This window comes from Xyrauchen texanus, chromosome 50 (genome assembly GCF_025860055.1).
Source record: "Xyrauchen texanus isolate HMW12.3.18 chromosome 50, RBS_HiC_50CHRs, whole genome shotgun sequence".
Lineage (NCBI taxonomy): Eukaryota > Metazoa > Chordata > Actinopteri > Cypriniformes > Catostomidae > Xyrauchen > Xyrauchen texanus.
This window is the reverse complement of record NC_068325.1, coordinates 4,534,954-4,560,137: the sequence shown is the minus strand read 5'-3', so window position 1 is coordinate 4,560,137 and position 25,184 is coordinate 4,534,954. Positions and strand designations below refer to the sequence as shown.

The window sequence follows — 25,184 nt, the reverse complement described above, 5'->3', positions numbered from 1 at the left end:
TCTGAGTATTGGTGATAGTTAAGACTTGACCTGCTTCTGTGCTAATTAAAATGTACCTTACTTAGGCTGAAAAATACTTACATGTCCAATCTGGGCTTGTTTTGTACAACAAGCTATGAGCTACTTTCTACAACATTTGATCACTGTCATAAATGTTGTGTGTGTTTAAGTTGTGTGCGTCAGTGTAATGACTCCTGGCTGACAAATCGCAAAGGTTCCGCCCTTCCAACCAGTGTTTGTGCTGGTTAATGCTGTATTAACAGTAAATGTACGCGTTAAAACTTTTAAATTAATTACATTCATTAACGTGTTAATTTTGAGAGCTCTAATTTAAATGGTCCTTTTTAAGGGTCCTTTTTCACCAAATATTAATATATGCTGTTAATTCAATAACTTAAATGGCATATCATGTAATTGACAGTCCTAGTCTTAATATCTTACAAACTTTTGCTTCTCAAACACATTTATCTTGCTGTTTAGATATTTTTTACTGGAAACTGGAAAAACACTGATTAAGGAAATGATTCTCTGCATTGTAGGTCAGCTGATAAGCTCATTAGAAGGTTTTTGATTTGACAACACAAGTATCTTACCTCCTGTATCATGCCGATGAATTCAGAGAAGGCCCAGTTGAGCTGGTTCAATACACTGTTAAGGAAGCTGGCAGCCATGTCTTTATCCTGACTGAGCAGTTCAGCCATGTGTCTCTGCAGCAGAAGCGATGGGCAGGGCTCTGTAGCCAATCAGAAAAGAGCATAATCATCCAGCATGGCAATATTTGGTATGAATATTCTGCAGAATAAAGTTTGTAGATGATTTTAAGAACTCCACCATTAGTTGGCATCTCCTTTTAAGTGAGGTAGCGGTTCAGATACAAAAAATGCTTTTGTAATTTTCAAATAATATGATCTGTTCATTTGATCAATGGAAGACAGAGGGAGTATTTGGGAAAGTCTTTTGAAAACAAATACCACAGGCCAACATCAACCTGTCGCAGTGGATGAAATCTCGTCTGTTTGTAGCATTTGAGCAGAGTGACAACGCTTAATAAAACACAATAACGAAACATTAAAACAGAGAGCTGTTGGGAAACCATCACCCTCCCCAGCCATTTTATTACTGCTATCTGACCACGCCTTGCGAACACAGAAAGGCCGTTCTCTCATTACACACACACACACACACACGCACGCACGCACACGCAGAGGACATTGGGTAATTTTATACCATATCTGGGAAAGCACAGCGATTGCAAACATGCTAAAAGCCTTGGAGCACACTGTAAAAAAAGCAAGAGCGAGCTATGGAAATAAAGCCCTAAATAAAGCTGGGATGAAGGTCTCTGATAGAGAAACAACCTTTATATTTAATTAGATGAAGTCCATAATTGCTAATTGCTAAGTGGCTGGTTGGTGAATAGGTCCTTATTGGGCAAAGGAGGAGGCAAATACATAGAGAGACAGAAACAGGGATATAGACTGGAATTAGGGGATGTTTTAATGGTGTTTACGCTAATACATGCACATTTCAGGACTCTGGCAAGCAATTACTCTGGCACTGGAGACAATTTAATTTTGAAAAATGCTTTGAGGTAGGACCAGACACAATCTAGATCTATATAAGAGATCTAAGATCTCTATAATATCTATATTATCTATAGAAGCCTACAGAAAATCGGAGAGATCAATCAGTTTTCTTAATTTGAGAATTGAGTGTTTAAATGTCAGTTCTTTTAAAAAAAATATATATATATTTTATTCATGATAATCCATTAGAACAATTTACTATGATAACCATAGTTTTTCAAAATACCAAAATTCCCATATTTATTGTTATTAAAATAAAGTGCTGTAAATTCTTATTTTTGGCTGATACTGTAATTAAAATATATAAATCAATATAAAAATTATATTTTTTTTATCATTTCACAACCATTTAAATTGCAATTATTTCAATGTATATTTATTATATTCAATGTATTGGCGACACTTCACAATACATTTTATAGTATGGTTATTCTAATGCTTGTTAGTGACCACAATTTACTACAGTAAACATAGTATTATTACAACAGTAACAGTTAAATTAATTGGTCTTTTTTGTTCATTACGGTCATGTAAATAAAAAGCACAGAAAATGAAAAAAAAAAAAAAAAATCTTCTATAGAAAATCTGAAATATCATTTCAAAAGCTAAATGTGTTACCAAATTATGTTTTTCTTAAATATACATTTTAGCATTAACAGTTCTTTTTAAGTATATTTATTATATTAGTTACATTGGTAATAATCTATTCATTTATATATTGACATTCATAATATGGTAATCTAAATATTTGTTAGTGACCTTTCAGTTTACTACAGTTACCATATGTTTCACCAAAATACCAACATTACTAAATTCCTATATTTAAATTAAAACTGTAATAAATTGGTATTTTTGGCCATTATTGTCAATAAAATAAACAAATAAATAAAGCACAGAAAACGCAACATCTGTCTGCAGATCTAGGATCTATAATCTCTATAAAAAAATGTTTTAACCTGAAACATCAAAAGCAAAACATGTTACCAAATAATTTCTCTTTTAATTTCAGATCTTTTTAAATCTATTTTAAATCAAAGTATTATTAACACTTTATAATAACTTTCATAATATCATAATTCTAATGTCTGTTAGCAACCTTTACAATTTACAATTCTAACCATAGTTTCCACCAAAATACCACAATTCCCATAATTATTGATGCTACAATAAAAGTGTAGTAAAGTAGTATTTTTATCCATTACTACCATGGAAATAATTAATCAGAAATACAAAGATGTCAAAAATCTGCTTACCCCGTTTGTACTGTAGGATATTACCTTTTTTAATTTAAGAAATATAAGTGTAATATGTTTTTATAATAGTAACTATAACAGTAGTTAACTATATATTTGGTCAGAAACGATGATTACCATGGTAAACACTTGTAAAGGTAATTAACTTTATCATTGTATAGTATTTATTTTATTCATCAATTTATTTAAAATAATTATATTCAATATATGTTTGAACTTTGTTTGAACTTTGGACAGCTGTATAATTGACTAATTAGGAGTAGGACACAGAGGTGGAACATTTATCAAAAGATAATTGGGGACAATTATAATTAAAGAATAAGTGAACAACTGCAGGTAAAAATGACAAACAAGAATGGCCTTGAGGAGAAAAAAGGAAAATATTGGAAAAAACTAAATCTTTATAAAGCTACACGCAGAACTAAAACTAGTACAAAGTACACTAGTGAGGAAGTACAGAGACATCAGAGAAGATCCGCACAAAGGATAGTGTTGCTAATAAGGGTCAACAGAAGGTGAAAATAAACCAAAAAGTAACAAAACTTACTTTGAAAACTAGCAACTGACAAATCTCCTGAACGTCATGCAAATGAGAGCAAAGAAAAGAGGAATTAGCACTGAGACTCATCAGACCAGTGAAAGAATGAAAGCATCACATTTAAGACAAGCTCAAAGGTCAGTTCCAAAACTTAGCTGTGTATATATAGAAAGCATCTTCTTGGGTAGCATCCTAACTAAAATCGAGCATCATAAGAGACTGATTTGGAACGTCCTACAAAGGCCAATCAGGTGAGTGGATACAATGACACCCGGGACGGAGAGGTTTGGCGACCTTGGAGTGCGTACATATTAGGTTTGTACATTTGTACAGAAATATTTCACCTCTAAAGAACTAACTTCTGCCAAGAAAATGACTGAAAAAGCAATTGTGAGTGGGGTGGCCAATGGGGTGGCCAGGCTTAGGTCCATGGTGGCCACGGCCACCCCTGGCCACCCCCTAGCTCCACCACTGTGGACTATGATGTCTTAAAATGCTGCTTCCAGAGGTAGCTCACTAGATTTTGGAACAGACCCAGAGTGTGAAGACCGTACCCAAGAGACCGTTGTCAAATGTACAACTCTGAGGAATAAATTGCAAAGTTAACCATTAGGGCTCCTGATTATGCTATTGTTGAAAGCCTTAATCGATCCTTCGGTAAGGTCTGGCCCCTTTCATTACTGTTGCCTACACGGGCAAGCTTTACAGAACACACTAGGAATAAGCTGGACTTTTATGTGAACAGGGCAAATTTCAGCTAAATGTGGTCAAAATGTAATTGATACTAATAATAGCTTAAACTGAAATTAAGTGTGAGATTGCAAATACATTTTATCTGCCATTTTATTCTATAAAAGAGAGGAGAGAACAAAAGAAAATCAAGACAAATGCTTTTCACAATCAACTTGAAGAGAAGATCTTAATTCGATAGCGAGTACAACTGATAACATTGGTGTCAGTGAACTGAATTGGAGGACCATAAGTGCTTAAAAGGCTTTGGGACAGCACCAGTAGTGTAGGGCATATGCAGGAATATGCCCACCTCTTCAGACACTAGTACACCACTGGACAGGACCTTTAACATCCACATGAAATAAAAAGTGACCCTTTTAACTTTAAAACACTTTCCTGGTCTTACTGTGACTGAATCACCAGTGCAAATGATTCTAAAAATCATATCTTTCATCTATATTATAATCTTTCATCATATTGTAATAACTTGCCCCACCTCTGAAATTAGTTTGTTCCTTTTTTTCCCCCTCGCTCTCTGAAAAATCAATTTCTGCTGAAGACAAACAGTTTTGGTGAGAAACAAATCAAAACGTAAGTTTTTATACTGAAAATCTTGACTTCTGCAATAGCTCTCCTGCGCACATTTTCATGCCGTTCATGCTCAAACTTCAGTCTGTCGCATAAGAACTTGCAGCGGTCACGCTAGAACTTGTGACTTTTGAGTTAAAACTTGCGAGTTTTGCATTAAAACTTACATCATAAAGTAGTTTATGGTTAATGGCTTGCGTTGTATCCTTGCAAAACCAAAAGCAAGTTCACGTGAGAACTTAAGATTTCACTACAACTTGCGTCGTTCACGCTAGAACTTGCATCATTAAAGTAGTTTATGAGAGACGCTTGTTCACAATGGCTTGTGCAGAAACCCCTGGAATGTAAAAACAGTGCAAGTTTGTGGTAGTGTATTGTGTGCACTCGAACTTCCATCGTTTGGGTGAGAATTTGCATAGCACATGTGAGCAATGTACACATCAAAACTTGCATTGTTCACACTTGTGTCATTTGCACTCTAAATTGAAATTGCGCAACAACTTGCATCGTTTACGTAAGGATTTGCAGAGTACATGGAAAAACCTGCATCGTACATGTGAGAACTTGCATGTTCACACTTGTGTCATTTGCACTATAAATTGAGATTGTGCTAGAACTTTGATCATTTGCATGAGAATTTGCGTAGTACATGTGAGAACTTGCGTTGTTCACATTTGCGTCGTTTGCCGTCTTCCAAAGATTGCACCAGAACTTGCGTTGTTCCCGCTTGAACTTGTGACACTCATGCTAGAACTTGGGTCAGTCACGCCAGAACTTGCGTTGTTCGCGCTTGAACTTGTGACACTCGTGCTAGAACTTGGGTCAGTCACGCCAGAACTTGCGTTGTTCGCGCTTGAACTTGTGACACTCGTGCTAGAACTTGGGTCAGTCACGCCAGAACTTGCGTTGTTAGCGCTTGAACTTGGGGTGCTTTTTTTTACATTGTTTTTTAAAGGGGGTCATTATCAACTACTGTTGTCTTGAAATAAACAAAAGGTAAAATTCTTTCAAATATATATTTCCCCCAAACCCCGCAGAGGTAAGAAAAGCCATACGAGTTTGGAACGACATGAGGGCGACTAAATTATGACAGAAAATACTATTTTTGGGCTAACTATCCCTTCAATACACCCCGAGGGGCATCTTTTACACAATCAGAAATTATGCCTCAAAACAGATTAGCAATAAACTGTGAGCTACAAAGTAAACTGATCAGGGGAAATATCAGTGGCCAATGCAATGGATGCTTTGGGTTAATGGATTGCCTCATAAAAGTATCAATCTGAGAGTCTGCTAAAAGGAATAAATGGACAACAACCGAACAGCCACATCCTTGCTGAGTTTGCGTGTTCACATAAAGGTGCTAAGTTTAACTTTAATGAGTTTAAAGTCTCGAAGCAAAGATGTTTTACAGTCCCACAGAATAATGGAATGACGTCAAAACTGCCCTAGTAATATCCCAGCATCTGTACTCAGTGTTAAAAATGATCAATCAGGACATTTACATTTACATTTATGCATTTGGCAGACGCTTTTATCCAAAGCAACTTACAGTGCACTTATTACAGGGACAATCCCCCCAGAACAACCTGGAGTTAAGTGCCTTGCTCAAGGACACAATGGTGGTGGCTGTGGGGTTAGAACCTGTAACCTTCTGATTAACAGCCCTGTGCTTTAGCCACTACGCCACCACCATGGTCAGGAACAGAGAACAAACACTGCTTAACAGGAGTCATAACAGACAGTAAAACCCACAAACACAGAATATCTCTTATGGGTAATCTATCCATCTTGGATGTAGCTTCCCTAAAATATTTGAGGCAAGCATCACTAGTGCTATTGCTCATGTGAACAAACCTTTTACTAAAGTATCAAACTTGAAATATCAAAATTCTGATACCTGAAATCGTGTGACTTGCTAAGGAAAGGTGTGCTTGTTTCCAAAGTGATCAAATTTTTAATTGACTGGTGTATAAAAAATTAAAAAATACAAATTAGTTTCCTTTTACAAGTGTACTAAATGTACTATAGTAAGGTAAAGTTTCTGCACAAATATCAGTTATTACGCTTGTTGTCAAAACAATAAAACTGTGGCAAATGAGCAAAAATCAAAGTGACAAGAACATTCTGAAAACTTCTTACACCGTATGAAGCAGACTCCATGTTCAGTTTCTATCATTACTATTTTGGCCTTAATTATTATTGAAACAATGGTCAACTTTGATCGTGCATATCCCCAGAGAATATTCAACAAGCCAACTAACTGTGAGATGCCAAAAGTGTTCGAGGAATTTCTAAGATAAATACAGTAACAAGCAAAAACACTTTTGATAAATGACATACGCACAGAAGCTGGTTATGATTATGAATCAGTCTTGAGTGCTTTGTTTTGACAGGTTAAAGTGGAACATTAATAAAAGTGGATTAAATGTGACAGTGCCAAGACATATCCTATTTAAGCACACACATATAGTACAAACACACAGATTTGTGGAAAAAGCCTCGAGCATGCAAAAATAAAAAACGCACCAAAGAAAGACCATAAATTATGAAATAAACCTTATCTCATTGTGATTTTTAAGAAGTAATTCCGAGACAATACAAGACTAAATAAAACTGGAAAAGAAACGTACTTATACACCGATCAGCGTGCCTAATATTGAGAATGCCCCCCTCGTGCCGCCAAAACAGCGCCAACCCGTATCTCAGTATAGCATTCAGAGATTATATTCTTCTCACCACAATTGTACAGAGCGGTGATCTGAGTTATCATAGACTTTGTAAGTTTGAACCAGTCTGGCCATTCTTTGTTTACCTCTATCATCAACAAGACATTTCCGTCCACAGAACTGCCATTCACTAGATGTTTTTTGGCACCATTCAGAGTAAACTCTAGAAACTGTTGTGTATGAAAATTCCAGGAGATCAGCGGTTACAGAAATACTCAGACCAGCCCATCTAGTCACCAACAATCATGCCACAGTCCAAATCACTGAGATCACATTTTTCTGCATTCTGATGATTGATGTGAACATTAACTGAAGCTCCTGACCCGTATTTGAATGATTTTATGCACTGCACTGCTGCCACACGATTGGCTGATTAGATAATCGCATGAATTTCTATGTTTTCATTGGTTTTCAATTCAGTTAAAAAAATGACCCAAAAAGGACAGTGGGTGCGGTTTCATCAGTCTGTAGTTAGTTCATATTTAAAATCTGTGTGTGGAATAAAATTAATCACAGATTATGATTTATAAGATTGATCATGTTTTTATAAAACTATTTTATCAACATTCAAATTTTTATAAGAAATAATAAAATATCTAACAAACTGTCAAGAAATTGGGAGGACAGAAAGTGAGAAACCCAAAGAAGGAAAATAGAGAAAATCTAAGTTTTAAGCATAAAATCAAGTCAAGTTTTCAGTACAAAGTTAAAAAGTTTTCAGATGGGCTGAAAATAAAGAGATTGGTGACTCACTCTGTAGGCTGGGCAGGTTGGCATCCTCAGGTTTGGTCTTCAGCAAGTGAGGCAGTCGAGTGTATCTGTAGCCAAACCCACAACCCTGAAAACAAGAGCAATATAATATAAAGCCAAATACACACTGCACAGTCTTAAAAGTGAATTCCTGGGGAGTGGACTACAGGCACTGCTGAAATATCAATTACATAATGATTACCATTGCAATGTTCCAAAACTGTAAACAAGTAACACAGATGCCAACAGTCTGGTGTTAGCATTTCTAACCCAAGAAACATAAGCAACGAGAGATGCATTAACATCCAAAATGTACAGAGGTGCTGTGTTTTGCTTCTGCTTTTTTAACAGTGTGCTCTCTCTGGACTGTTCTGAAACAGACTGGTGTAAAAAATTTTTACAAATGAGTCATTCATATGGCAATTTATAGATACAAAGCAACCAGAAGTGTTTTTAAGAGACATGAGCAACAGCAATCATTTGCTGATGAAATGTGGGCATGTCCAACGACAAACATGTAACGAGTTTAAATTTATGTGACTGATTGTACCTGGTTAAACTACATTACACGTGATTAGTGAGTAAGTGAATAAGACGCAGTTGCGCTGAAATACTGCATGCAAAAGTAGGATTAAGCACTTAGAGGAGGCGCGACAAACGTATTTAGCTGCAGTATGTATAGTACGTGGCCTAAAAGAAATGAGGGAGCTCAACAGCAAAGAAATTCAGCTATACAGCTCGATGACTAAGGATAGGTCACATATTAACATTCGCTCTGCATTAAAAGACACTACGGTGAGTAAGAACAGACCAAGAATCACATTGTTTATAAGATTTAGATCCATGCATTCACTTTCTCCATATAATAAATGTTAAAAAGCTAAATGAGAGTAGATGGTTTGTCAGGGTTGTTTCAAAATGCTAAATGGAAACAGCAGAGATATTCTGAATAATGTCTCTGATATAATGCACCTATTCTGAGCTCAACCTAATGATATAATGGAGAAAAAAGAAAGGCAAAGGAAAGATGAAAAGAAAGTGAGTGGAAGGCAGAGAGAGGGAGAAATTTTGCAAGTGAGCAGGCTTAATGGAAAGAGAAAGGCAGTATACCCTCCAAAGACGAACCAGGATCCAGTTGGTTTGAGCCCAGGGTCTTTGCTCATACGGAGCCAGTAAGTTCCTCATCATAGCCATTCGCCTAAGATAAATCACATATAACTTTATTAGATAAATAAAAACATTGCAATACAATGACATACACGAGACAGACAGTACAAACCAAAAGGAAAATATATTTAATAGCATATGATATATATTGCACACAAAAATGGCAGGAGATTTTTGGATCTGATTGGCTTAGTTCACGTAGTTGATGGCAATGAATCTTTGGCAGATGAACGAGGATTCTGTTGAGACTGTAAGTAGCTAAATTAGTCTTACGTTAGACTTAAATATATTATACACTGATAAGCCAAATCACTATGACCACCTGCCTAAAATGCTGTTGGTCCTCCGTGTGATACCAAAATGGCAACGACCCGCCAAGGCATGTACTCTACAAGAAACCCTGAAGGTGTCCTGTGGTATCAGGCACCAAAATATTAGCAGCAGCTACTTCAAGTCCTGAAAGTTGCGAGGTGGAGCCGCTGAGGATCAGACTTTATGTTCCAGCACATCCCACAGATGCTCAATCGGATTGAAATCTTGGGAAGGCCAGGGCAACAGCCTGAACTCTTCATGATCTTCCTCAAACCATTCCCGAACAATGTGTGCAGTGTGGCAGGGTGGAAAGAATACCATTGCCATGAAGGGGTGTACCTTGTCTGCAATGATCAGGTAGGTGGCTGGGGTGAACAGGGCGGAGCAGAGCAGTGTCTGGGCAGAGTGATGCCGAGAATATAAGTGGCGAATGACTTCCACCTGCCTGCCACACCGGCCTTACGTTCCAGCGAGGGGAGGCAGGAGTATTTAAGGAGAAGAGACAGCGGCAGATGGGAAAGATGCACGAAGCTTGTCCGCGTTCTTAGTTGTATTTTATGATTTGATGCAAATTGTTGAAAAGCAGTGCGTGATTTTTTTTCTTTGTACAATGAAAAGTGTTACTAAATGTCTATGTGTTTGTCAAATGGCCTCCAAGGGGCCTGGGTAGCTCAGTGGAAAAGACGCTGGCTACCACCCCTGGAGTTGTGAGCTTGAATCCCAGGGCGTGCTGAGTGACTCCAGCCAATTCTCCTAAGCAACCAAATTTGCCCGGTTGCCAGGGAGGGTAGAGTCACATGGGGTAACCTCCTCGTAGTCACTATAATGTGGTTGGCTCTCAGTGGGACACGTGGCGAGATATGCGTGGATGCTGCGGTGGATGCCGTGAAGCCTTCACACACGGTATGCCTCAACAAGCCACGTGATATGATGTGCGGGTTGACCGTCTCAGACACGGAGGCAGCTGAGATTTGTCCTCCGCCACCCCGATTGAGGAGAGTCACTACACCACCACGAGGACTTAGAGCACATTGGGAATTCCAATTGGGAGACACCGGCTTGTCGTCTTCCCACAGAGCATCCTGGTGCCATCACTTCCCCAGGTAAACGGCACACACGAACATGGCCACCCACGTGATGTAAAAGAAAACAGGACTCGTTGGAACAGGCGACCTTCTTCCACTGCTCTAAGGTCCAGTTTTGATGCTCACATTCCCATTGTAGGCGCTTTTGACGCCATCATTACAATAACAATTTGGCCCATGTCAAAGTCGCTCAGGTCTTACTGCCCATTTCTCCTGCAATCAACACGTTGACTACGAGAACTGATTGTTCACTTACTATCTAATATATCCAGAGCTTGACATGTGGCCTTATTATGAGTTGATCAACGTTATTCGCTTCACTTGTGAGTGGTCATAATATTTTGGCTCAGTGTATTTTTGGGTTCTTTTTAAGCTCTTCAATATAATGGCAGTGGATAACAACTTATTGTAAAGTCGGAGAGGGATATAAATTCTTTTTTCGTCCTTTTGTGTTCCGCAAAGGAAAGTCACAAAGGTTTGAAATGAGATGAGGATGATTAAATTAGGACAAAATTGTAATTATTGGATGAAGTATCCCTTAAAAAAGGAGCACTCCTGATCTCGGAGCACTGGTGCTCCGATGAGAACTTGGGCACTTACTGTTCCTCTGGGATCCTCTCAACGGCACGCAGTGACTGCGGGTAACACACATAACTGGCCAAAGCCTGCATCAGTGAGTCTTTGATATCTGTGGAGCAAAAGAAATAAACTAAATAAGTGGTTCTTAACTGGTGGGTCGCAACCCAATGTCTGTTCTGACAGGGTCACGTGCAGCAGGAAAATAGGAAGCAATGCTAAATGTCCTCAATAAACTGCAGCCAACCACATAATGCTGCACAGAAAAAAGCTAAATAAAAAGGCTTTTCGTCTTTAAAAGGGGGAGCAAAATTCTTCTACACAATTCCACAGTACAGAAATTCTTTCGCTTGGTAGAAGCACTCCAGAGTGGACAGATGCCATAATGGCTAGTTTCTGTGACATGCCCTCATTCTCAAAATATATACAGTATATATAAACAGAACTTTGCAAGGTCAAAGAAAAATACGACCCAGACTACATTAAATGCAGGTTATATTTGAGACAGGTTGGGTTGCAAGTGATGTCCAATGTAAAATTTGGGTCCAAAAGATACACCGGTTGAGAACCACTGAACTAAAAGAGGAAGGGAAGACAATGTTTGTGTCAAAGCAAACAACATTTGTATGCATGCTTGCGGAGACTATTGTGCTTGCCAATCAAGAACTCTTAACCATTTCTTAACGACTCGGCTCCACTTTTGTTCAGGAAAATATATAAAGACCTTGATCATGAGAAAGAGGCATGCTACATAAATAGAATTTTCTATTTAATCAAAACACACCACACACAACAAAAGAATTGCTCTTCAGGCATAAAAGCGTTTTTTTTTTTTTTTTTTGCTTAAACGGAACTGGTAAGTGCACACTTTTGTCCGCTTGCTGTTCAACTGCCCTGTTTTCAGCCGTGTTCAGTAACCAATCCCACAGAAAGCAAGACAAATATGCAAAAAAACTAAACAAAACTGAATGCATCAGCATAACAGTGTGTGAACATAATAAAAAGCCTGCTTATGAAATGCAGTTGGAACAAATGGGTCGTGTCTAATAACATCTGTTCATTTGCATAGCAGCTCACTTATGATTCAGAGTCGAGTGTTTCACAGTCCTCAGCTCAAACAGGATTAAGAAAATACTGCGGCTCAAACTCATCTTGCAAATGACTCCATATTGCCTGAGAGCTGAGAGAGGAAGCTTTTAATTACACCTTTATGTGAGAAATGAACCGCAGTGATGAACGGTACGAGCCAATGGCTATATTAGGTTATTTCCATTAAAACAGCTGGAAATAAATGATCATCCTAGTATTTCTTTTCCTGCTGTAATGGGAATATTAGAGCGAGAGAGAGAGAGAGAGTTTGGAAAGAGCTGGTGGGAGTGAGACATACGTACGAATGGATAGGACAGACAGACAGATAGAGATAGACACACAGGCAGACGGACGGACTGATGGACAGACAGATGTCAATATTTGTCATAAATCATAATGGCTCTGGCTTTATCATATGATCTCTGTCTGGAACCAAATTATATACTTAAATGAAGCTACTAATCATTAAGAATTAATATAACTACTGTACAGCAGGTGCACTTTTAAGGAATACATTCTATTTAGCTCCAAGTCTATTTGAAATGTACATCATTATACTGTAATGGTGTTTGCGGTGGGCAAATGTCACTATTACTACGGCTCATTCTTAGGGTTAAGGATAAACTTCTACACGTAACTTACAGACATGCATTTTGAAATCATGTGGCTTGTTGAGGAAGGTGTGGTGGGAGAGGTGCTACTACTCATTTTGAGTCCTTTTGGCCAGTTGGTTAAAAAAAAAAATAGGCATAAAAAATCAAATATATTTATATGAAATGAGGGACCTGGGTCATAGGGTGAAAATTTCATAGAGACCTGTGGGTTTAATGTGCATTTAAAGACAATTACTCTCACCTGTCCCGACGATGCGTGGATCTGCAAAGTGTTTGGCGAGAATTGCCGCAAGCTGTGCGAGCGTGTTCTCATAACCTGAGTGAAACAGATGCAAAATCATGAAACATAAGCGTTAGTAAAATGTTCAGCACACAAATGATCTGCTCCAAAAAGATAGTCTTTTAGATATCAATTGTTCTGTACTTTAGAGCTCCTCCCTATGTAGAACGCTCCTTATAGGTCACTTTAGTTAAAGTGAATAGTACATGTGCATGCCAAGGTGTAAAAGTAGATAGTAGTAGTTCAGGAGTGAAGAAAGTCGAGAAGTACCTGGAAGTTCTTCCATGCAGTTGGAGAGGCTGAAGTAGTTCTTGAGGGCGCTGTAACTGTTCATGGCCACACTGAGGTAGAACTCCGGCATGAAGGCGAAAAGAGATCCAGTGCTATCGGCATGCTCGATAGTGCAAATACAAACTCGCAGGAGCCAGTACAAATCCAACATTTTTTCCTACATGAACAAAATTGTAATCAAATATCAAGTATTTAAGCATGTAATAACAATCTAGTAAGCTAATAATTGAAAAACTGCATGAATGAAATTACCAATGTTACTTTAAAGGGCATTTGTGACGAGGAGGAGGGCGTGGCCGGCCGCAAGGATGCACGCCCAGTGCCGAGTTCCCAAATTAAAAGTTCTTTTGTATCATTAAAGTTTATGTTTAGCTCAGCCAGTTCCCACCTCCTCCTTTCCCATCCTTGAACCGCGTAACATTTAATGGGTGTGTCTTCAAGTTTGAGGATATTTAGCAATGTGGAATTGTAGAAAATGTCTTTATTTTTAGTTATTTAAAAATGATTTTTTATTACTATTGGTCTACTGACAATGTCCAACACTGTAAATGCATTAGGGATGCGCCGATACCACTTTTTCTCTTCCGATCCGATATCAGAAATCTCAGTATCGGCCGATACCGATCCGTGTGTTTTTTCCATAATCAGTTTAGAATAAATATACACCTCACTGAGTGATGCTAATTATATGTAAATAAACAAACATTTAACTACACATTATTTCAATATAAATGTAATTTATAATTCCAGTCTAAGGTGTTCAGTAGAAACATTTTATTGCAAAAAACATTCAACTTGTATCTGGACTTTAAAGGATTCAGATCTCTATTAGCTCAATTTAGTTGTAAGACATCAGTCCACTTTTCATTCACAGTTATTTTTTGGAACCCATCCATCCATCCATCCATCCATCCATCCATCTTTAACCGCTTATCCGAAGTCGGGTCACGGGGGCAGCTGCTCCAGCAGGGGGCCCCAAACTTCCCTATCCCAAGCCACATTAACCAGCTCTGACTAGGGGACCCCGAGGCGTTCCCAGGCCAGTGTGGAGATGTAATCTCTCCACCTAATCCTGGGTCTTCCCCGAGGCCTCCTCCCAGCTGGATGTGCCTGAAACACCTCCCTAAGGAGACGGCCAGGGGGCATCCTTACCAAATGCCCAAACCACCTCAACTGACTCTTTCGACGCAAAGGAGCAGCGGCTCTACTCCGAGCTCCTCGCGGATGACTGAGCTCCTCACCCTATCTCTAAGGGAGAAGCTCCTCACCCTTCTGAGGAAGCCCATTTCGGCCGCTTGTACCCGCGACCTACTTTTTCGGTCATGACCCAGCCTTCATGACCATAGGTGAGGGTAGGAACAAAAATTGACCGGTAGATCGAGAGCTTTGCCTTCCGGCTCAGCTCTCTTTTCGTGACAATGGTGCGATAGAGCGAGTGCAATACCGCCCCCGCTGCCCCGATTCTCCGGCCAACCTCCCGCTCCATTGTCCCCTCAATCGTGAACAAGACCCCGAGGTACTTCAACTCCTTCACTTGGGGCAATACCTCCTTCCCTACCTGGAGTACGCACTCCATCGGTTTCCTGTTGGAACCCATTAAACTTAAATATTGTTATAATTTTATAACAATTTAAATTTTAAATACAAGAGTAATATATTTCATTCGTGCACCTTTAACTTTTAAACACTCAGGCTTTTATTCTGACATTCTGAACTCTCCAGGACATTCTGTATGTGTCTGTTTATAGGCAAGTTCACAGTAGTTTAATTCGCTTATTATTCAAATGCTGGAGATGTTGTTCGTGAGTAGCTCTCAAACGTTGCACAATGCGTGATGGCTAAAAATAAAATGCAAATGTGTGTGTAAACAGAGCAGCGCCATTTCACCGACACGCTGGAGCTGCACATGCATTTTATATATTTAGTTATTAAACACAGCCTTTTGTTATTCACAGAGCTATCGTACGCCTTCAAGTAGCTTTGAATACAATGCACAAGTCAAACAGTATAAACTACTTTAATTGTGTTTTAGTGGTTATGTTATGTCATTTTTGGAGCTTGACATGAATGAACATGACTAACACACAGTATCGGATTTGGATCGGGCTTGTCAGACCGATACCAATCCATCTAAAAACATCAGTATGGGAGCCGATACAATCCCTCTGTTTGACCCTTAGAATTAAAGACCCCATTAAATTGCTTGATGAGAGTAGTTTTCTTTCTTGTGTTGATGTATTTCCTACTGAAACATGAAGTTTGGGTAAGACATATCAAATGGATCATCCCTTTTTATAAAAAGCCAATTGACTTTTATGAGTTTTATTTACCAATTTTGTCAACGTTTAAGAGTACCCCAGTATAAAGATGTCTTCAAAGCTAACATGCATGGACAAAAACTACTAATAGTCTTTAAACAGGTTGTTAACACCCATTGTGTAAATGACGTTTTTAATGATTGGCTAACCTCTTCGCATCTAAAATGAGTTATCTTGGCGTCGTTCATATGTTTAAGAGTACGTCTATGTAGGTCATCAAACTCTTATTTCAAAAGAGCAAGGAAAGTCATGTTTTCCATGCTATGACCCCTTTAAAAATCATTATTGTCATTCCATCTGCAGAAAGTTCTTTAACAAACGTATTGGCATTTAAAGAATATACACAACGCTCTATTCCCTAATTGCCCTTTTGAAAAGCCAAATCAAGGCAGTTTTAAATGCATGCTCTTTATAGGCCACATCCTGATGCATAGCTTATAGGTCATAAGACCACATGATGGGCAATTAATTAGAAAATCACATTAAAATAATTTCTACTCTATATAAGTTAAGAAAATTACACCACTGAAAATTATAGGGACATTTGGTTCACCCTATATTTCATTGGGTTTTCAGACAGTGTTGTCAGCAGTACCTTGGAGTAGATGGTAGCGTTGATCCAGGCCAACCTACGACTCAGGTGGTTCAGCTTATCAGCAAACACTTTTTGGCTCTTTTGCAACTCTTCTAGAATATCCGGTCTCTGCCAAAATAAAATAAGTATATATAATAAATAATAACACTGAGAAACTTGCAGCATTAAATACACATATATTACAATACAAATGTGGAGTTATGTGGTTGTCCTACTCTGCTCGGGCATCGGGCGATCTTCTCCTCCGTGTCTTTGAGGGCGACAGCGTATTCATGAACATCATCAGATACAACCACCATCTGCAGAAATAATACAGTATATAATGACATGACAAGACATGAGAACATCAAATTCCAAACTCCCTGTGAGCTAGTAGCTACAGACAATTACCCTTGTTTTCAAGCTGCAACATAATCGCTAGCCATCCTGCTGCAGTTCAAAATAGCCACCCATTTAAGTAGAGGGAAAAGGGGTAAATTATCACACTAGTAACCTTGTCCTGTGGGCAGAGATAGGTTTAAAGTGGTCATACTGAACAGACCACCAACCTTTCAGATGGAGCTGATATTAGAACAGGTTTCTTTACAAGACACACATGTGCACACTAAGGCCAGAAACATAATTTATGCAAGTATGAAAATGCTAAAATGAATGCTTTGCCAATGCATGGCAAACCCCATTGTACATTCTTGTTTATTTTTCATGAAACCTGTTAAAATTTAACCCCAAATCAATAATAATAATAATAATAATAATAATAATTAAAAAAAAAAGTTATTACATTTTATATAAAGAAACTGAAGCCTACAAGATTGTTTGCATAGTTACACTGTTTTCAGGACACTTAAGCACATTTTATCTCCTAATTCTTATCATGACACGCTCGCATGTTTTACTTTTACTATTTATATTGTTTTCAATTATGATTCTCATTACTGCAATGCATCCAGATGTTTAACTTTAACTATTACCATTGTTTCGGATTATGATTCTCATTACCGCAACACGACTAGATGTTTACTTTTACCATTCCCATTGTTTTCAAAGCTTATTTAATCCTTCAACAAATCCAGATGCTTTACTTTTACGGTCCCCCTCATTTTTGATGATTCCAATTACCACAATGCATCCAGACATTTACATTTTACTATTTCCATTGTTATCAATGATGATTCACATAACCATACTGCATTCTGACGTTTAACTTTCATTATTCCTATCGTTTTCGATGATGATTCTCATTACCGCGACACACACAGATGTTTTAATTTTACTATTACCCCCGTTTCCACTGCCGGCACTACAGAGCACTGTGCCAGGACAATCAGGCACAAAAACAGTTTTTACACTCAGGCCATTTACCACATGAACAATTTAACTGCCTTCAGAACTCCCATAGTGCAATAAGGCAAAAATATGTCATGTACATATGTATAATGTCATATACTGTAACTGTACATGCCCCTACCTTGCACATATATCACCACTTGCACATGTACATACACCATTCTATGTTATATGTCCTATTTATTTGTATGTCTATTAATACTCTTACCTTGTTTTATATTCTGTCTCGCTGTAATATTCTGTGTGCACTAGCTTGTTTCTATTATCACAAAAAAGATTCCTTGTGTACGTGAGCATACTTGGCATTAAAGCTTATTCCGATTCTGATTTTGATTATTTATTACTGAAACACATCCAGAAATTGTACTTTTAATACTGCCATCATTTTCAATGATAAATCTCATTACCGCAATACGTCCAGACATTTAACTTTTACAATTTTCATTGTTTTCAAAGCTTATTTATTACTGCAACACATCCAAACATTTCACTTTTCCTATTTCCATTGTTTCAATGATGACTCTCCTTACTGCAACATGTCCAGATGTTTTACTTTTACTATTCCCTAAGGCAATGGTTCTCAGTGCGTAGGCAAGGCGCTGAACAGGGGTATTTTAAGTAGGGCACGGAAGACTGGCCCGTTCTCAAAACTCTTTCACTTTCACACATTCAACAAAAATAATTACAGACACATTTAGTTACATAGTGGGAAATTTGGTTGCATATGCTAGTGACTTACTAGCATTATAAACGGTTGCCACGTAGAGAAAATGATATATCTTGGGATTTAAGAATCGATACCAAGATCGTTCAAACAAAGCTCACGATGCATTGGAAAATCAGTAGTTTTACCCAGTCCTACTATTCCCATTGTTTTCAATGATGACTAATTACCGCAACACGTCCGGTTGCTTTACTTTTACCATTAATTTCAGTGATGACTTTCATAAACAACTATTTACTATTCCTTTTCCTATTGATTTCGATGACTAATTACCACAACACATTCAGACATTTTACTTTTACTATTGCCACTGTTTTCAATGATTTGCATAACAGCAACGAGTCCAGACATTTTACATTCAATAGTCCAGTTGTTTTCAATGATGAATCTCATTACCGCAACACATCCAGACATTTTATGAGTACAATTCCCATTGTTTTCAATACTGATTCTCATTACCGCAACACATCCAGACATTTTATGAGTACAATTCCCATTGTTTTCAATACTGATTCTCATTACCGCAACACATCCAGACATTTTATGAGTACAATTCCCATTGTTTTCAATGCTGATACTCATTACCGCAAAGTAATACATTTTTGCTGTATTACAGTAAAAAAGATACTGCTGTTCAATGTTTATTTATATAAAATATATATAACATTGAAAAGTAGATAATAAATGTTACAATGTAAAAAATCATAATGGCCATAAAAGTTGGCTTCAAAATCAAAAGAAACAAAATAATAAATAATTTTTTGCATATGAACTGGGGTAAGGAAACTTTCTTGACCGGTTTTATGAAATTCATGCAATAGCTCTGTGTGTGGAACTTACTAAACCTTTAGTCTTTATTCAATGAAAATCTTTCATTCTGCTCTCAAATCAAATATGGAGCCGTTTTGGTATTACACATGACATTTGTAGTCCATTTCAGTGCAGAGGGAAAGTTCATTCATGAATAACAACTTCCATTTTGGTTTGTTCATAACAAAAAGGTATAGGATGACTTCAGATGGTACAGGCTTGGTATACAGTGCACAAGTCAAATGAAGTAATATTAAGACACATTTAAGGTGCTCTTTGTATATTTGGCCTTCAAAAAAATTCACCATTTGTTTCTTTGAAAGAGAGACAATTAAAATGTTTTCATAAACTTTTCCTTTAAGATTTCCCAAGTGAGAGTAAATTTCGTACGGAAAAAGCTAGAGGCTTTGGAAAAACAAAACAATCTCTCATCATCACACAGCTCAGTTCAATGTGCGTGACCACTTTAGGCTGTGTTCCCTAAATGTAAGGCCTCGTCTGGATTACTTACTGGGATTTTGGTATGTGGCTCTCTTAATCTCAGTGGAATCAAAAATGACTTTGATAAAATGCAAGATGTGATGGTGATACACCTCTACACTAGCTGAATTCTAGCATATATCCATAATAAAGGCTAGTCATATGACTGCACTGTGCCAAGACAATGAAGAAAGCATTTATAAACTCCATGTTAGTCAAATCAGACCGTTTTGCTTGACAGGTTGTGATGTAAATCTAATCAAGTTCCAACAGAGTTCCATAGAAATCTCAAAATGAAACTGAGCCACTTTAAATATACTTCCAAAGCCATGGTACAAATGAGACATTGTGTTTATAAAACTTTAACTGAACCAATACTGCCGTGCAATTTAATACTTGAGTGACTCTACAGAAAACAGAATAAAGAAATAAAAAATAGAAACTGGTTTGTAAACTTAAATTGTCACATTGTGTTTGTCCCTTTTTGGTGCTAGGAGTGTCCGAGTGGATGCATTTGGTTCTTGGAGAGCTCCATTGATTATAACAGGAGAGATCTAATGTTGACATGTGGAAACACAATGTAGACAAAGTCTGAATGCTACTTTTTCAAATGACGCTATTGTGCTTTTCTGTAAAACATGTTTTTCATAATGCTGGAAATGTTGTAGTACTATGAACACAAAGCCAGGATCCACCGTTTCTATAGTTACCCCAACTCTCAATATTCTTTTGATGAATGACAGCTTGTTTGATAAATTACTCACAGCTCACAATCTGGCAGTCAGTGCGTTTTAACACATTTTGTTTTGTTTTTTTTACTTCTGTGGATCAATAAAGGACACATTTTTAAGGATGTTCAAACTGTTTTTTCCACCAATTTTGAATATGCGAAAGTGCAAATGCTATTTGAGAGCTGTGGCGAAGGGGAAGGTTTTCAGTAAATAATGACTTAAATTTGAATGTTTTCCACACACAAAAGCAATGGTATGTTTTCAGAAGACTTCGAAATTTGCGAACGAGTCATTTGGACTACTTTAATGGTGCTTTTCGGAGCTTGACAGCACAATTGCCATCCTATTTCATATGGAACAAGCAGCAAAAACACTTTCAAATATCTCCTTTTGTGTTCCAAAGAAGAAGGATGTTAAACAGGTTTAGAGCACCGTCATTTAAACATTTTCGGTTTAAATATTGCATTCAGAACTGCATTCGTGGGTCAATTTAGACCTGGTGGAATTCAAGCTTATTATAAAACTATAATGTAAGTCATTATTAGGTTCTTAACCATTCATAAATGTAAAAAGATTGATATTTTTGGCATGTTAACTGACAAATACAAAAGTTTTATTAATATGGCTTTTTTTATTTATTTTTTTGAAATAATAAAATGTAGAAATTATTTGACATATCAAAATATACATGAACTACAGCAAAACCAGTGAGACACATGTGAAGACATATTTTTGTATAAACATTTATGTGAACTTTTATCTGAATATAAAATAATATTCAATTTAAATAAACATCTAATGTGAGAATTACTAGAAATTTGAATGAATTTCCTATAACTGCTCAATACACCTTGATGGCCAAAACTAATGAAACCAACATATACTTTTTCAATTAAACATCATCAGAACAACTGTACAACTCAAGTATACAAAATGAACACTTCTTTACTTTGTTTTTAAGCTAAATTAGTTTAAAACTGCCGAAAAAAATTATTATGTGTATTTTAATAGTCGAGACAAGGTCCCAAAGTCTGGTTTCCATACTAAAAACTGGGGTATTTAAAAATTATTATCTACGTCTCCCGGGTCAAAAATGACCCGAACACAATAAATAAATAAAACAAATTGCAGAAGAAAGCTTATACATAAAACAACCGCACACAAACTCATAGTGAGAGCTACAAAAAAAGACAAGAGGAAAGCAGACAGAAGACCTATCACTCTCTGTGATTGAAATCTCTCTTCAACGCTACAGACACGCTCGAGGAAACAGAGGTTGCTGTTGTACACGACTCTGCCGAGCGAAGCACTTTACAGAGAGTATGAATTATATACAATTTACAGCCTTTGAGTGCTCCACAGTTTTTATGTTGTATACTCTTTCTTCTCGATATTGAAAGAGTGAAACACTAACAGAGCTGCTGTCAGGACATAGTCCATGTATTACCGGTGACTCAGTGTTGAAAGCATCGACACGTTGAGTGGGTCGGTCAAGGTGAGCTGCACAATAAGCCTCTGCTAAATCAGTCTGAATTGTTACAATTTGTGCAATGGGACTTGGAAAAAACAACTCAAGGTCGTGAGGTTTTTGTGAACACCACTGGCCTCCAATTCGTGAATGGAACATTTTGTGTTTTATCAAAAGAGAACGACTTAAGAAAAGAATTAAGGCTGTGCCAATAGAATTTAACAGTGGCCTTAAAAAGTATTTGGACACTTAAGCCACACTTAACATCTGAAATGTCATCGCATTAGATAACAAAATGTCAAAACCAAGCTCTGCAGCGATCGAATTGCATGTGTCGGTTGGGTCGGTTTGACATACAGACACAAAGACACGTCCCAAAGGGCCGTGTTTTGTTCTCTTAGTCCTGTACCTTGCCAAGCTGTTGATGAACGCTCAGATTGTACATCATCACAACTCCATCCAGAATCTCTAACAGTGACTTCTCCGTGATTGGCTGGTCTGGCTCTTCTAACGGTCGCCCCAGCAACAGGCCATCGTTACCATGGCTTCCCTCGACTGAAGATGGGAAGAAAAGGGTGAGAGAGTATTGGCAGGGGGGAAAGAAAGGAGAGAAAGAGGGAGATGAGCAAAGTTTAAAACGTCAGGTTCTCACTGAGGTAGATGATAGATTTCTTTGCTTTTTGGGAGATATAGCTAAGATATTTGGTTTCCAACAGACTTCCTGTGCAATTGTGGAGTGAGGTTGGCATGGTGTTGGGCATCAGCTAAAAATCTGAATATATATACACAGCAGTGACTTTTCATGAATCTGGTACAAATAGGGCCTGGAACTCTATAACTCATTCAACAATAGATCAACAATGTATTGGTGAAATGGGTGTTTAAACTTCAGAATAAAGTGGATAGTCAAGATCAGGAGGTTCAATTTATGCATTTAGATTTTTTCTATATATATATATATTCTCTGTTATTATCAAGCAATAAACAAAAACAAAAATCAAATAAACAAAATGTATGAGCGGTTTTATTTTTGGTTTAATTTTTATATGAGGTTTGCAATATATTTAACCTTCTAATCCAAATTTTGGGCTGGGTCTTAATACAGTTTAAAGTTTTCTATTCTATTACCATATTTTGGGATGTGTCTAAACTATTTAAAACCCTAATTTGTGTGAATTTGTATTCGAGCAATAAACATTTAAAAAAAGCAAATAAACAAAATTATGAGCTTTTTTATTTTGTTTATTTTATTAGATTTGCCACTTTTTCAACCCTGTTACAAATTATTGGGCTATGTCTAAACAGTTTAAAACCCTGATTTGTGTGTATTTATATTTGAGTAGTAAACAAACAAAACAAAAAAACAATATTATGAGCCGTTTTATTTTCTGTTTATTTTGTGAGGTTTGCCATTTTCTTTTTAACTCTTATCAAATTTTTTTATGTATCTAAACAGTTTAGACAACCCTGATTTTTGATTTGATGTGAATTTGTATTTGGGCAGTAAATATAAAATAATAATAAACAAAATGAGCCTGTTTATTTTCTGAGGTTTGAAATTTTATCAACTGTTACCGAAATTTTGGGATTTGTCTTTAGTGTTTCAAACTCTGATTTGTGTGAATTTCAATTTGAGTTGTAAACCTAAAAAAATAAAAATTTAATTTATGAGCCTTTTATTTTCTGTTTATTTTGTGAGGTTTGCAATTTTTTTTCAACCCTGCTACCAAATTTTGGTGTGTGTCTAAACCATTTAAAACCCTGATTTGTGTGCATTTGTATTCAAGCAGTAAACATTAAAAATAAATAAGCCATTTTATTTTTTGTTTATTTTATGACGTTTCAAACAGTGATTTGTGTGAATTTATATTTGCGTAGTAAACCAAAATAATTTAATAATATTATGTGCCAATTTATTTTCGGTTTATTTGATGAGGTTTGCCATTTTTTCAACCCTGTTATCAAATTTTGGGATGTGTCTACACAGTTTTAAACCCTGATTTGTGTGAATTTGTATTATAGCAGTAAATATAAAAACATTTAACAATATTAGGAGCGTTTTATTTTCTATTTATTTGATAAGGTTTACCACTTTTTCAACCTGGTTACCAAATTTTGGGATGTGTCAACACAGTTTTAAGTTTGTGCATTTCAATTTGAGAAGTGAACAAGTACAAATAAACAAAAAAAGTTGTATTTTCGGTTCACATTTTCTTTCTTTTTTACCATTTAACCAAATTTCAGGAAGCGTTTAAATACAGTATAAACCCAGATTTGTGTGAATCTGTATTATCTAGCAATAAACATAAAAAAAAAGAACTAAATTAAATTTAAAACAATTATAAAATACACACATATACACACATATGTATATGGTACTGATTGCTTTTATTTCCCATAACTTAAATATATTTGTGTGATAATTTTTCTCACAATAACTTTGATAACAAGGTTGAATGGTTATGCTTAACAAATGCAGATATTTGATACTTGTTTTTAAAACTATTCAAACTTTTTATGAATTTTGGGCCTCGTGTTTTTTTTTTAAGTAATGGGGCACAAAACTTTACTCCACTTATAAAAAGTGCTAGTAGAAATAACTTGCAATACAATAGCTTATTCCTGTAGTCACTACATTTACATTTATGCATTTGGCAGATGCTTTTATCCAAAGCGACTTAGTGCACTTATTACAGGGACAATCCCCCCGGAGCAACCTGGAGTTAAGTGCCTTGCTCAAGGACACAATGGTGGTGACTATGGGGATCGAACCAGTGACCTTCTGATTACCAGTTATATGCATTAGCTATGTTAACAATCAGCAGTATTTTAGTTCTGTTTATGCTTTGACAGGTTAAAAGCTTGTTAGTTGTCTTACTGTCTTCCTCTGTCCTCTCTTCAACAGCAAGCGTTCGGACCATGACCTTCTCAGGCGGGGCAAGAGGTCGTCGAGGGGTCATGAGGCTGACGGCGGCGGTGCTCAGGAAGCGATTGGCTCTGCCCAGTGTCGGGGAACTCAACCAGCTGGGCCGGGCCAAAGCACCACCCATGGCAACGGCTCCAGATGGTCTCTGTGGTTTACACACACATACACACAATGTCATTCTTACTCAACATCTAG

General features: G+C 37.0%; 1 protein-coding gene across 1 annotated transcript in view; it reads right to left on the bottom strand.

The window, feature by feature from the left end:
- The window catches only part of LOC127641218 (E3 ubiquitin-protein ligase RNF123), a 161,338-nt gene that overhangs the window by 100,428 nt on the left and 35,726 nt on the right, over positions 1-25,184 (bottom strand). The window contains exons 23-32 of the mRNA XM_052124042.1: positions 24,942-25,134; positions 22,473-22,618; positions 16,719-16,802; positions 16,504-16,611; positions 13,570-13,747; positions 13,261-13,335; positions 11,341-11,428; positions 9,287-9,374; positions 8,180-8,264; positions 594-733 (exon numbers count right to left, since the gene is read on the bottom strand). Coding sequence (XP_051980002.1) covers positions 594-733; positions 8,180-8,264; positions 9,287-9,374; positions 11,341-11,428; positions 13,261-13,335; positions 13,570-13,747; positions 16,504-16,611; positions 16,719-16,802; positions 22,473-22,618; positions 24,942-25,134 — 1,185 coding nt within the window. The remainder of the gene's footprint in view (positions 1-593; positions 734-8,179; positions 8,265-9,286; positions 9,375-11,340; positions 11,429-13,260; positions 13,336-13,569; positions 13,748-16,503; positions 16,612-16,718; positions 16,803-22,472; positions 22,619-24,941; positions 25,135-25,184) is intronic.